Source organism: Pistacia vera, unplaced genomic scaffold (assembly GCF_008641045.1).
Source record: "Pistacia vera cultivar Batoury unplaced genomic scaffold, PisVer_v2 Contig840, whole genome shotgun sequence".
In the NCBI taxonomy this organism is placed as follows: domain Eukaryota; kingdom Viridiplantae; phylum Streptophyta; class Magnoliopsida; order Sapindales; family Anacardiaceae; genus Pistacia; species Pistacia vera.
Genome location: NW_022196713.1, coordinates 1,111,118 through 1,125,085, shown reverse-complemented (window position 1 = coordinate 1,125,085; position 13,968 = coordinate 1,111,118). Strand labels below are relative to the sequence as shown.

The 13,968-nt window shown below is 35.0% G+C and overlaps 2 protein-coding genes across 2 annotated transcripts; one reads left to right on the top strand and one right to left on the bottom strand.

The window, feature by feature from the left end:
* Positions 1-4,757: 4,757 nt before the first annotated feature.
* On the bottom strand, positions 4,758-8,728 carry LOC116118369 (fatty-acid-binding protein 1-like). Its single transcript, XM_031404357.1, is given in 4 exon segments — positions 4,758-5,366; positions 6,742-7,962; positions 8,066-8,309; positions 8,410-8,728. Coding segments are annotated over 3 exon segments (744 nt in total). The 5' UTR covers positions 8,585-8,728; the 3' UTR covers positions 4,758-5,366; positions 6,742-7,637.
* Positions 8,729-9,495: 767 nt separating this feature from the next.
* Positions 9,496-12,658, top strand: LOC116118348 (ribosomal RNA-processing protein 8). Its single transcript, XM_031404330.1, has 8 exons — positions 9,496-9,712; positions 9,811-9,872; positions 9,988-10,039; positions 10,573-10,687; positions 10,829-10,923; positions 11,811-11,917; positions 11,991-12,105; positions 12,178-12,658. Exons 1-8 carry the CDS (start codon positions 9,551-9,553, stop codon positions 12,277-12,279), a joined length of 810 nt encoding a protein of 269 aa, XP_031260190.1. The 5' UTR covers positions 9,496-9,550; the 3' UTR covers positions 12,280-12,658.
* Positions 12,659-13,968: the final 1,310 nt, after the last annotated feature.

Genomic DNA, 13,968 nt, shown 5'->3' with positions numbered 1-13,968 from the left:
GTAATGAATTCTGCATACATCGTTGAAGAGGCTATCAAAGTCTGCTTAACATTTTTTCCACGATATGGCCCCACCTGCGAGCAAGAAAATGTATCCTGAATCAGAATATCCAACTACTTCAAGATTTTCAGCCCTTTTGTATACAAGCATGAACTCTTTCGTCCTTTGCAAGTATCTCATAACTTGCTTGGCCGCAACCCAATGATCAGAACTCGGATTCAAAAGATAACGACCAAGGACATTTATAGCAAAAGCTATGTCTAATCTCATGCATACTTGTGCATACATCAAGCTCCCAATGGCACTAGCATAAGGAATATTCTACATAGATGCCCTTTCCAAATCACTCTTAGGACATTGCTTGATGCTGAACTTGTCTCCTTTCACCACAGGTACATCTCTAGGCTTGCAATTTCACATGTTGAATCTCTTCAACACACGCTCAATATAAGCCTTTTGAGATAACCCAAGCAACCCACGAGTTCTATCATGGTAAATCTCAATAACAATAACAAAAGAAGCATCTCCAAGATCTTTCATGTCAAAAGCTTTAGACAAGATCTGTTTTGCCTCATGCAGTAGATTAAAATCATTTTTGGCTAGTAAGATGTCATCGACATAAGAACCAGAAATACAAACTTACTCCCACTAATCTTCATATACACACATTGATCAAACTTATCCTCAGTGAAACCATATGAAGTCACAACTTCATCAAACTTGAGATGCCACTACCTAGAAGTTAAACCATAGATTGACTTCTTTAACTTCCATACCATGTGTTGCTTATTTTCGGCTACAAAACCATCTAGTTGCATCATGTAAACTTCCTCATAAAGATTTCCATTCAGAAAGGTTGTTTTGACATCCATTTGATGTAGTTCCAAATCAAAATAAGCTACTAAGGCCATTATAATTCTGAATGAATCTTTAGTAGACACAGGAAAGAATGTCTCATTGAAATCGATACCCTCTCTCTGGGTGAAACCCTTAGCAACCAATCTAGCCTTGAACCTATCAATTATTCCCTTAGAGTCTCTCTTTGTCTTGTAAACCCATTTACAACCTATGGGTTTAAAACCATCTAGCAACTCCAGAAGATCCCATACTTCATTGTCTACCATTGACTTCATTTCTTCTCTCATTGCAACAAACCATTTATCGGATTGTTGACCTGAGAGAGCTTCATTATAGCTTGTTGGATCGACACACCAATGTCATATTCTGCCTCACCAAGATAGACATAATAATCATCAGAAATAGCATAACATCTTTCTCTGGTTGATCTCCTAAGAGGAATCTCAATAACTAGTTCATCAGCAATATTATCTGTTATAGGTAATTCCTCTACAACAGGATCTACAATAGGTTCTTCAGCATCAACTTCATTTTGCACAGTCTCATGTTCTGTAAGAATCTCTAGAACCTGTTGATTCTCCACTAAAACAAGTTCTGAAAACATACCATCATGCCCAATAGATAAGGGAACAATACTTGATGAGCCTGCTTCACAATTCTCCAAGGGTTGAGTACTGCTACCCTCAGCTACATCAAGTTGCAAGAACTTGGTAGTCATAGATTCAACCACCCTGGTACCCCGAGAATAGCAATAAAACTTGTATCCTTTAGAATGCTCAGGATAACCAATGAAATAGGCTCGAATGGTCCTAGGATCCAACTTCTTCTCAATGGGATTATAAATCCTCACTTCAGTTGGGCAACCCCAAACTCAAAAGTGTCTCAGGCTAGGCTTTCTTCTTGTCTAGAGTTCAAATGGAGTCTTTGGCACAGATTTACTAGGAACCCTATCTAAGATGTATAATGCAATCTTAATTGCTTCACCCCATAAAAACTCAAGGAAATTTGAACTCCTCATCATTTCTTTAATAGTGCGATTGCGTCTCTCAGCTACACCATTCTACTCAGGATTCCCAGGCATTGTGTATTGAGGAACAATACCACAATCTGGTAAAAACTTAACAAAAGACCCCATCTGCTGTCCTATCTCACCATATTTGCCATAATACTCCCCACCTCGATCAAACCTAACCACTTTGATGACTTTTCCCATTTGTTTTTCTACTTCAGTCTTGAAAATTTTGAATTTTTCAAGAGCATTAGACTTCTCTTTAATCAGAAAAACATAAACATATCGAGAAAAATCATCAATGAAGGTAATGAAGTATCTATTGCCACATAAGGTGGACGAGTAGGGTCCACTAATATCTGTGTGGATGATCTCAAGAAGACCTTGACTCCGAGTTGAACTTTTCTTCTTAGACTTGGTCAAGTTACCTCTGATACAGTCAACACACGTTCCAAGATCTTCATAATCTCCAAGATCTTCTTTCATCAGCCTATTAACTCTTTCTCTAGAAATATGTCCCAACCTTTTATGCCATAACAATAAAGATCTTTCTTTAATCAAAGATCTTTTAACTCCAACGCTCTCAACATTAAAGAATAATAAAATTGATTAGGATCCAAATACATTCTATACAAGCCATCCAATAATACGTAAGATCTAATAACCTCAAAATTAAAACTCAAAACAACTTTTCCATTACCAAAAACAAGTCTATAACTAGTTTTATCAAGTAAAGAACCAGAAATTAAATTTCTTCTAAAAGAGGGAACATAAAAAGTATTCTCCAAATACAAAACTGATCCAGAGTCTAAAATCAGCTTCATTGTGCCTACACAGTACACTTCAACATCAACATCATTCCCCACTTTTAGTTTGGACTCCCTCTCAGTTGGATCATGCCTTTTGATTAGCCCCTGTAATGCTGTTGTCATATGAACAGTTGCACCACTATCAATCCACCAACTATCTTTGAGAGCATCAACTAAAGTTGATTCAAAACAAACAACAGCAAGTGCCTTACCTTGTTCTTTATTCTTCTTCTCTAACCAGCCCTTGTACTTAAGACAGTTAACCTTCATGTGACCCTTCTTCTTGTAGAAATAGCACTTGTCCTTCATATCTACTTTCTTCTGAGGCTGATTAAAATCTCGTTTCTTAAAACTCTTATCGTTTTTTAGGCCATGAGATTTAAATTTCTTCTTCTTCCGTTTTCCCTTACTGTGGGTCTTAAACTGTGCAACTAGATTAGCAGTTTCAGATCTTTCCTTCTTCAGCTTTTCCTCTGTTGGGATTCATGCATTTTGGACATGGACATGGAGAGAAAATGATGATCAAGATGATGGACATAAGGTAGAAAACAAAACATTATAACATTAACATATTAATGTAAGAAAATGATAGAAAATTAACAACTCCTTTTGCTATTAAAAGCTTGATGTTGAAACTTGGAGTCTAGATTCTTCAAAAGAGAATGACGAAACTCAAAATGAAGTCCACCCAAGCCAAAGATGAGAGAGAAAGTGAGAGATTGCTTTTTATTTCAATTGATTCAATTGAATTAAAATGGTATAAAACTTAATTTATATACCATGGGCACAAAGTGTAATTTTAAATTGTTTTGAGAAGGCCTCGAGCAATTTAAAATTAACTTGAGAATAAACATTTATGTCAAGTCCTTGGTTTTATGGTTAATTCATAATTAGACCAAATTTTAATTCCATTAAATATTCTAACCCTTTAGAATAAAACCAATGCACTTTTGCCCCCATCATTGAATCCAATTCAATAATAATATTTAATAAATCCTTATTACCCTTGGTTAGTGCTAGATATCCATGGATAATCATTTCTCACAAATACATTAATTCGGAGGCAACTGTTTACGTCTGAACATCATTAATCTGATTAATGATATGTATTACTCTCTCTCCTTGAGCTTGGTTTTATGTGTGACCATTTTGGTTCACTATGATCTAGCCGTGGGCCTAATATCTGATTTTGATATGTTTCGTTATAATTCTTTATAATTGAAACTCTCACTGATTATGGTAGACATCTAGCAATGTTCCATAACCTAAACCACAATGAAGTGTAAACTCCAATAAACCTATTCTGATCGTACGTACCGTGTAGTCAAATCCCTCTGTTATCTAATCTTAATTAAGAATGGTTCATGGTATGTCAAGACCTTTAACTTAATCTTTAATCGAATTATCAATCGATATAATGGAACTCGTCAACATGAAACTACTTTTCATCTGACATTCATTATACTCTGCCAGAGATTTCTCTTTTCCAATGTTTATTGACATTCGTCTGGGAACTTGAGATTGGACTATTTTGAGTTAACGGATCCCATCTTGACCATCACTTGTCCTCGCACATGAATAACATATGACCAAACCGGCTTATTACACAAGACATGACTAGTCTCGTGCTTATACATCATATGAACCATATGCATCCTATGTTGAATCCAGCCGTGATGTCTCAGGTCTAAGGATCAGTGGTACACTAGCACGATCCTACGATGCATCATTGACCATATCCATGTGATTAATCGTAATCGGTCATATTCGATAAACAGTTCACTAACCGTTTATCCATTCTAATGCCTTAGTGACATACTTCTTATAATCACCTACACTAATACCGTCACATGATATTCAATGGAGACATTCAGCATGCCTACTATGCAATTCTATTGCCCAATTAACATTACTTGCGTAGGGAATTCTTTGATGATTTGATCTTCTGAAGATCTGTGTCATCTGGACATTTCATATGCAATATTAAATATAATATAATATAAATGAAGCAGAAAATCAACATGTGAAATAAGAACACTTTCTTTTATTCATAATACATTTACAAGATATAATGTCATGAAACCAACAATACGATTGGTTCCTAGAGCATACACTAACATTGTCTTCAGCCACAAACTTGGTAATCAGATCATTAATACTCCAAGTCTGACTCTAAGCAATATAAGTTGTCTTGATCTGACTGAAATCTATGGGTAGCGAGTTTAGGGTATGATTAACAATGAAGTTATCGTTGATTGGGATCTCATGGTTTCTAAGCTTCGACTGAATATCTACAATTCTCAAAATGAACTCTTTCACTCCTTTGGAACTATCATATTTGGCTTCAGTTAATGCACTCATCAAGTTGCCAGCTTCAACATTATTACAAACTTGAAACCTCTAAGTAATAGCAGTGAGAAACACCCTAGCATTAGTGGTCTCAGGTAAACCACTCATCAACTAATCAGCTATGGTTCTCTGCATTGCAATTAGACTCAGCCTGTTTGACTTCTCCCATCTAGCATATAAATCCCTTTCTGCAACACTACTTTCCACAGTTGGCACAGGTGGTTCATTCTCTCGCAGAGCCATATCAATATCAGCAATCCCCAAAGCAAAATCTATGTCTTGCTTCCATCTCTTATAGTTACTACTAGTCAGGACCTCAATGGTTGCATTATCATTGTTCACTGTAATAGAGATTGTTTGAAATAAAACAATACAATAGATCAGTATCATCGGCAATAAATAATCAAAAATAGCTTCAAACCGTATAAGCTATTTCACATAGAGATACTATATGCATCACCATTAACTCTCCTTTGGGTAGAAAAAATGACATGCAATAAAGATCCCAAACACAAGGTTATAATAACAATAAATGTGAACATATGATCTAGAAAAAATTATCTCCTTTGGGCAAAAACCCTTCTAGGCCATTGTCCAACCTCCACTTTATAGGAAAATACATGTCAATTGAAAAACAACCATTTTGAGTGATTGTATTTTCAAGAGCAATGCATTTCCTAAATTAACCTTATGCTATCATCAATTTTAACACAAATAATAATCACTTTTGAGCAGAAAATTATGTGCATTAAAATGAAGAGTGTATCATTTTCCAAATAAATAGTTTTACAAGTTTCAATGAATTTACCACTTTGGCAATTAAACATTCTGACAACCCACCAAAATTATTCGAATGATACTAAAACATATATTGTCTAAATTAAGATTTCATGAGATACATACTTTATTATCTCTGACAATCTTAATTTAATATTGTTGCGTTTTATTCCAGTGAACAATTCTTTGTTTCCTAAAATTTATACTCTTCACGCGCTTTCACGTGCCCGCACGTGCTACCATGCACTTGAACACACTTCCACGCGCCTTCGCACTTCCACACACGCTGTCAACGACCCAGTTTGACTAGATTGGGTTTACTCGATTTGATTGGGTCGGGTTGACCCATTTTTAATTGGATCGGGTTGACTCGATTTGGTTCAGCCACAGGTTGACCAGTTTGATTGGGTCTGGTTGACCCAATTTAACTAGGTCATGGGTCGCTATGACCCGATATATACGATAATTTCATTTTGCCCCCTTCTATTTTGTATATTTTACCCCAAAATTTTTATAAAAATGCATATTCACCCCTGCAATCTGGAAAAAAACATATCGCAATATTTACACTCTAGAGGCCAAAATTCGCCCCTTTATCACCTTTAATGGGCAGAAAAGGCCTTCTTAATGGCTAGAAAACCCCATTATGGGTTCAAATTATAGAAACCCCAAATTGGGATTATCTAAAATTAAAGAAAAACCTAATTACACAAACTTGAATTAAAAAAAAAAAAAAAAAAACTTGATTTCAATTTTGAAAAACTCAAATCCTATAATCTAAAGTGTTTGGCTTTGATACCACATGTCATAAAAATTAAAACATGAATTCTAATTCACTCAAATCTCAATGTGAATAGAATTAAATTGAAAACATCCCCCCAAAAAGATAAACACTTAATGATAGAACATTGAATTAATAGTAAAGGGTTATAGACAAACCTATTTGTGTCATGATTCTTGATCCTTGGCTTTCTTAAAAGAGCAGCGATTGTTTTTCCCAAAAGGCAAAGAGCGTAAGTCTTCTTTTCTAATGACGCAACCTGATGATAACTTCCAAAATGGGTTTCAGTTATCTTATATAGTTTGGAAAGGGGACTTAACCAACTTAATAATAGTTTATTAGGCCCTCCCATTAAAGGCCCAATAATCCTAAGACCCACACTTTGTTGTCAGTCAAGATTAATCAAATGAAGTGTAATGGATCAAACTTTAATATGATCTCATTAAACCCATTAGTATATTAGTGGACTATTAATTTACTCCGTTGTAATCAAAACTAACATATATTAATATAAGCCCACAATTAGGAATTTTTTCTAACGGAAACTCCAGTTTTTTTAGCAGTGTTGTGAAGATTACATAAAATGCGGCCAGGTGATGAAATCCACTTGCCTTCTCCAAGCAGTAAATTATATGATTGGTATAATAAACATGATCATGTGGAAACCACTTTGAATATGACACAGAATTAACAAAAGCTAAAGTTAACACTATAATTCTTGTTATATGACAATGAGAATCAACAAATACCACTTTCGGCTCAAGCTTAATCTACTCAAATTTATTTTGTTTTCTGATGTAAAATTTCCTTGAGTCGATGATCTTTCAAGGCTCTTTGTGATGGTGAGGAATCCCCTCATTTATCTGTATGCAAACATTGTCAAGTGAATGAGTATCCGGAAAGAAATCTTTTAGCTCTGAGTTATATGATTTCTACATTCAACAAATGCATGATATTCGATCACGAAAACAGAAAATTCAGAATTGACAACACTTGGAATTTTATTCTATAGACTTTGGATCTTATTCCCTTCAATTCCAGGATCTGTTTCAGTTCAGGATTCGAAGAGAGAAAGCATGGACGTTCCAAATTTCTCTTTGGCCTCTTTGTCCAATGGATCGTCTCCCAGGTACATGTTAATGTACGCCCTGCAGAGAAGTTCACTCTCCACCCTGCTTATTAGCTCACCCTTCACTGCATCCACCAAACAAACATTGTTAAATTTCTGTAAAATGTAATTGGATATGTAAATTTTTAACAGTTATCATTTTCATCTTTGTATCCAACCTTTGGTTTCAAGAATGTGTCCTGGAAGACGAGAAATCTCAATTACAGAACCAGATGGTAGCTTCAAGTCATCTGATGCTTGACCCATCACCCTATCATCAACACAGCAGAATCAAATTTTCAGGTAAAGATCTCGCAATAGCTAAGTAAAAATGTGTAATTGAAGTGCCATGGATGGACGCAATAGTTAATTACTTGGTTGCTAGCTCATCATTCTTCTTCCCGCCATCGAGTTTCTTTATGGATGCTCCAAGACCTTCATCAAAATTCTTTCTTACCATGCCCATGGTGACTTTAAAAAATACAATCACCAGCCTCACCGTCATCTCCACATCACTATCAATTGCCACCTGATACATTTCTTCTGTGGGTTTTTCCGGGGCTTTACCGATCTTTGACTTCAGAACTTCTTTAAGTTTCCCATTGTCTGCATACATCCCTGCAAGTTGGAGTTTTTATCAGTTTCATGATTCTCTCCTGTTGATATCTGTACGCAAAGTTTGAAGTAAATTAAAGAATGTGGCTAGAAATTTTTTTACCAAAGCCATAAATCTTGATGCCAATGCCGAGCATAGACCTCTTCCTCAAACCAAGACAAGTCAGCTGCTTCCCATCATCCAGTTTAACAGGAAAGGAAAGCCCGGTTTGGGGTTCAATCTCCATTGCCACCTCCTCCTCAGTTTTTGCAATCACGTCCTCAGATGTGGTTGTCATTCTTCAAAATCAAAATGAAAGGATTAAAGGAACACAGAAAGAAAGAAAGAGATGCTAAATTTTTTTGTGTTGGTCGGGCTGCAACTTCAGGACACAGCATGAGTTGTTTATATAGAGAACAGAGGGAGGCCTTGAACTGCTCAATTTTTCACGTCATTGATTTATCCGTAAGTATAAAATCCTGGTAATTAATGACTAATCTCATTGTTTAATCTTAAGGAAAGTGTATATATAAATACAACAAATTAATTCCTGACTATTTTTATGTGAACATCACATTATTTGCATTAATAAATTAACACACCAAAAACGATTACTTTGAATATACACACCCTCACCCACTAATCTCCATTGACAAAATCTTTAAGCACGTTATTCACATCCAAGCTCAATTATAATTTAATTTAATTATGTTATGCACGATAAAAATAAAAATAAAAACTCATGAAAATGATTTTTCTTCTGTATTTCTTTTTCTATGGGTATCGGATTGGATCACACACACACACATATATATATATATATATATGATCGAGGTGTTTGAGTCGTTTTATATACATCTCAACTAATCTCTCAAAACTTGGGAAGAACTAATTGGATAAGAGTTCAATGTCTGTCCATATTAACAATCGAAAAATGACTCGAATTCAGAATCTCTTGAATAATACACTCAAGAATCTTTACTGGACCACTCGATCACACAGAGATACTTTCTTATACTGTACTCTTTAATTATAGCATTTATATTATTATTTTGTATGACTGTATTTGTTTATAGGTTGATATTTTTCCATCATGTTTCTAAATTTTGTTTTCAAACTTTTTGGATTTGGGCAACTTGGGAAGCCCAAACCATTAGGCCCATAATAAAAGAACTAAACACAAAGATTTACTTCCTCCTCTTCCAGGTTTCAACTCTTGAACCCAGAAGGGGTTTTGGTTTCGTTTTTGTTTTGCAGAATCGCCATGAAAGAGCCAGGAAGCAGAAAACGCAAGAGAGGGAGGAAACGCCAACCTCAAAATCAACACTCAAAGACAATCACAAAGCATGGTAAACAAACCCTTCAACATCAACCTTCTGCTTCTCCTTCTTCCAAACCACCCAAGTCCTCCACTTTCCTCGACAAGGTCTCTCTCTTTTACACTCTTTTTAATATCCGTATGTGATTTTTAGGAATATTTTGAATGATGGATATTGGGTTTGGTTTTGGTTTTTAAATATGCAGATGCGAGCCAGGTTATCTGGGGGCCATTTTAGGATGCTTAACGAAAAGCTTTATACTTGCACGTAATTTATACCCTTCTTCTCTAGTACACTATCTTGTTTTAACTACAGCAACAGGATTTAATTTTTATTGGTTTACGTTATCTTTCCAATTGGATTTTTTTCTTCTTTTTGTCAGTGGAAAAGAAGCACTTAACTATTTCAGTGAAAACCCGTCATCGTTTGATATGGTAAGATTTTCCAATGCAAATTTAAGTTTCTCTCAGGAATTGTATGTAAAAGTTTGTCATAGTTTGTCATCTGGTCTAATTATGGTAGGATGAGAAGATTTGTTTGGTCTAGCATTTGAATTATACCTTAACTCATAATGCAAAATATATATTAATATCTTTAAATAATATAGTCCTTACATATAAATTTGCCTAGCTGTTCATATATTCGACTTGAATATCCTTAACATCAAAGTTTAGAAGAGTCCCTTGAATGGACTTGAGACCATAGAAGAGTCCTCAGATACGAGACTCCAAAATTTGAGGACTTTATAGTAAATCTAAATGTTTCATCCATTTCCTCAGATTTCTGTACTGTGACTATCTGATGATTTCACTCCACCGAAACTTGACTGTATGTATTTGACTTACTTTTTCTCACTGCTCTTCTGGTCTAAATAGATAGCTTCAAACAACATTTTGTGGAATTACTATTTGGATGACTGTTGTATTTGGAGAAAAGAGTGTTAACTTGTTTTTTTCTTAACTGGCAGTATCATTCAGGATATCAAGAACAAATGTCGCATTGGCCTGAGCTTCCAGTTAACAAAATCGCAGAATGGCTGAAGGGTCACAGCCCTTCTTTAGTTGTTGCTGATTTTGGTTGTGGTAAGGTTTTGCTGAAATCTATCAAATGCTGCTAAATTGCAAAGGATAGTTACCACTCTTAGTTGTGATTGAATCTTGATGTTCACTTATATGCTCTTAACGGTGGCTCTATCAACATCTTTGTGCTACATTGTGTTTCAGGGGATGCACGGCTGGCAAAAAATGTGAAGAATAAAGTTTTTTCTTTTGATCTTGTCTCAAATGATCCTTCAGTAATTGCTTGTGATATGTCAAATGTACGTCTTTCTTTTTTCTTTTAAAGCTCATATAACAGAAATAATTGTCATTTGGACTTTAGACCAGTGAATAAAGTATATATTAATTACTTTCCCTATATAAGACTAAATCAGTTGAAACTTGTAACAGTGTTTTTTTTTTTTTTTGGTTGTTATTGTTGAAGGCAGGATTAATCTTGCCATTAAATGTTAGTGTTCACATTTTCTCATGTTATATTTAGATGGACAACTTGTACACTCTGGTAATTATTTTATGAATCCATGATATCCTCTTTGTTTAATATATTTATATACAAGCCTCTGCAGCAAATGGTGCTAAAAATATAGTTTTGCCTTACATGTCCAGTTATTAGTCTTGCAGGCTTAGGGTATTCATACCTACCAGACATGTTAGGTGTCACGTGTCTAACTATTGATTATCACCCCTATTCAAGCACGAATTCAGAAACTAGACTCATCCATTGAATTCCTTTATGAAATGTCATTCCTCTGTGATCTAGTTTTCTATGCTCAAACGTTAGAGAGCCTATGATTAAGAAAATAAGTATAGAGAGTCATTTAATGGATGAGCAATGATTATTTCTAATATATATACTCATTAAACTAATGTCTTGTTTTCATTGTTTGTTGTCCTCTATTACTTATCATCAAATTATGATTTTGGTGACTCTGGATATTGCTGAAAGCTAGAAACATCAATTGCTAAACTTCTATATGACTTCCGAAGTTTTTTCCTGGGTTTAAGAAATATTGAAGTTGAGGCTTACAAATATGCTTTGGAAGTTCCTTTTTTTCTTTTTTCCATTTCAGTTAAAAAAAATTCTAGTGTTCATTTACAGTTTGTGAGATGCGCTCACTAGTAATTGTTTGTTTATGCTTACTGGCAGACACCCCTTGACTCTTCATCTGTAGATGTTGCTGTCTTCTGCCTTTCATTGATGGGAACAAACTTTCCCAGTTACCTTCAGGAAGCGCACAGAGTTCTTAAGCCAAAGTTTGTAACTCAATTATCTTGCGTTACTTTTGTGGTTTCAATTCAGAATTTAATTGATAATGGTTTATCCCAGTGGCTGGCTTTTGATAGCAGAGGTGAAGAGCAGATTTGATCCAAATACCGGAGGAGCGGACCCAAAGGAGTTCTCAAATGCAGTTTGTAATCTGGGGTTTGCATCTGAGTTAAAGGTCACTTTCTTTTCCTTTAATTTGCCTCTGTAATTGATCACTTTCCCGTGCTTACTGGTACATTATTTACAGGACTTATCAAATAAGATGTTTATTTTGTTACACTTCAAGAAAAAGGTTAGCAGCTATTTTATAACACGTCTCTGTTATCATTATCATTTTCAATTTATCTGATAAATGAGTGCCATTTAATTTTTTGATACTCGTGATTTCGCATTGTTTGCTCTCTAGAAGAAGCAGAATTCAAAGAGCAAGGAAATTGAATGGCCTGAGTTAAAACCTTGTTTATACAAACGTCGCTGAAACTAAAGACAACAGTGCTCCTCTTAGCTTATGTATCAATCTCCGACAAAGTGGTTTTCTGTACCTTGTAAATGTAATGATAGGCAACTTCTGGAGGAAGTTCATTAAATTTTGTTCCTGCTTATAGCCAAAAGAAACATTCTCATTTTTTTTTCTTTTCTTTTGTGTTCTTAACAAATTTCAATAACATCTACCATGAATTATGTAAGTTTACCAAAAACTAAATCTACAGTCTGGAAATTTGAGGCTATTTTTCTTTTTACAAGAATTGTATTTAGTCAATTATTTGAGTGAGTTGCAAGTTAGTTGACGATCTAGAATAACAAGAATGTTACTCGAGCATTTTCAAATGAATTTTTTTCATATAAACCCATATGTCAGTGACAGTGATGCATGATTGCTATCTATCATTCATTTACGTTGGTTTTTTTTTTTTTTTTTTCTTTGAATCATATTGTATATCAGGGTTTATATGAAGTAGTTGGCATATGTAATATTATTTTTGGAATCCTGCTTCCCTCGACTGTAGGTAATATGCAATAATTCACATGTGGATTAATATTCCTTGGGTTGTCCATTGCAATCTGGATTTAACATTCTAGCCGTCAGCCACGTGAAAGGCCTCATCTGTGGCTTTCCAGTACTGACACTGGGCTGCAACTTAATCAGTCTTCAAATTTCATAAACTACAGCCACATGAGACAAAAGATGTTGAGCTAGTCCATATGCCTTTGGAAATTTATCCGCACAGCGGAAAAAGATAGTTTATTTGTGAAACCATTTAAGTTGAAAGCTTGAAAATTAATTTAATTGAAGAAATAAAGTGATCAACTAACCGTAGCAAGAAACTTGCTGAAAAACTGGTACAGAGCTTGGAAGCACCAGAGATTATCCCCAAAGATGACTTCCCTGGAGCCAATTCTTACTACACATTTTCAAATCATTGAAGCGCCAGCTGTTTCTTCCTTTTTGCTGTTTTTTTATTTCTTTAAAAGATATCTTCTACTGTTAAGGAACCAAGGTATTTTTCTAACAACTTTTGGCGGGTTTATTGTGGTCCTTTGGCCGCCAGAAAGGACTGATCAAAGATGCTTGAATTGACACAAATCCTCTTTCCTGTCTGCAAATAAGTTTTTTATGCACCGACTTCAAAAGGGTTTTTTCCTCCCATTCATTTTCCAACTCCCAAGTATTCTCCAATCGGGCTAAGATCTGGAAAACTGTAGCAGCCGAAGGACAACATTTACTGAAACCTTTTCTTTGTTAAGGAACAGGAATGGCAATAAAAAAGTACATTATGCGCTCCAAATGAGAAGTTTCGTAGAAGGATTGGTTTATCACAAACTAGTAAACAATGAGGCAAGAACGAAGGAATACCCAATAAAACAAAATCTATTTCCTGCATAACATATAAATAATACCGTTACGTGTTACGTAGCTTGCTCTTTAAACAGAAAATACAAACATCTCAATACACACACCAGCTAACACGAGATGCAATCAAAATAATTGAAGTTTAACCAGCCGAAGAAGTGTTCACAGAAGATTCACAAGTTACTA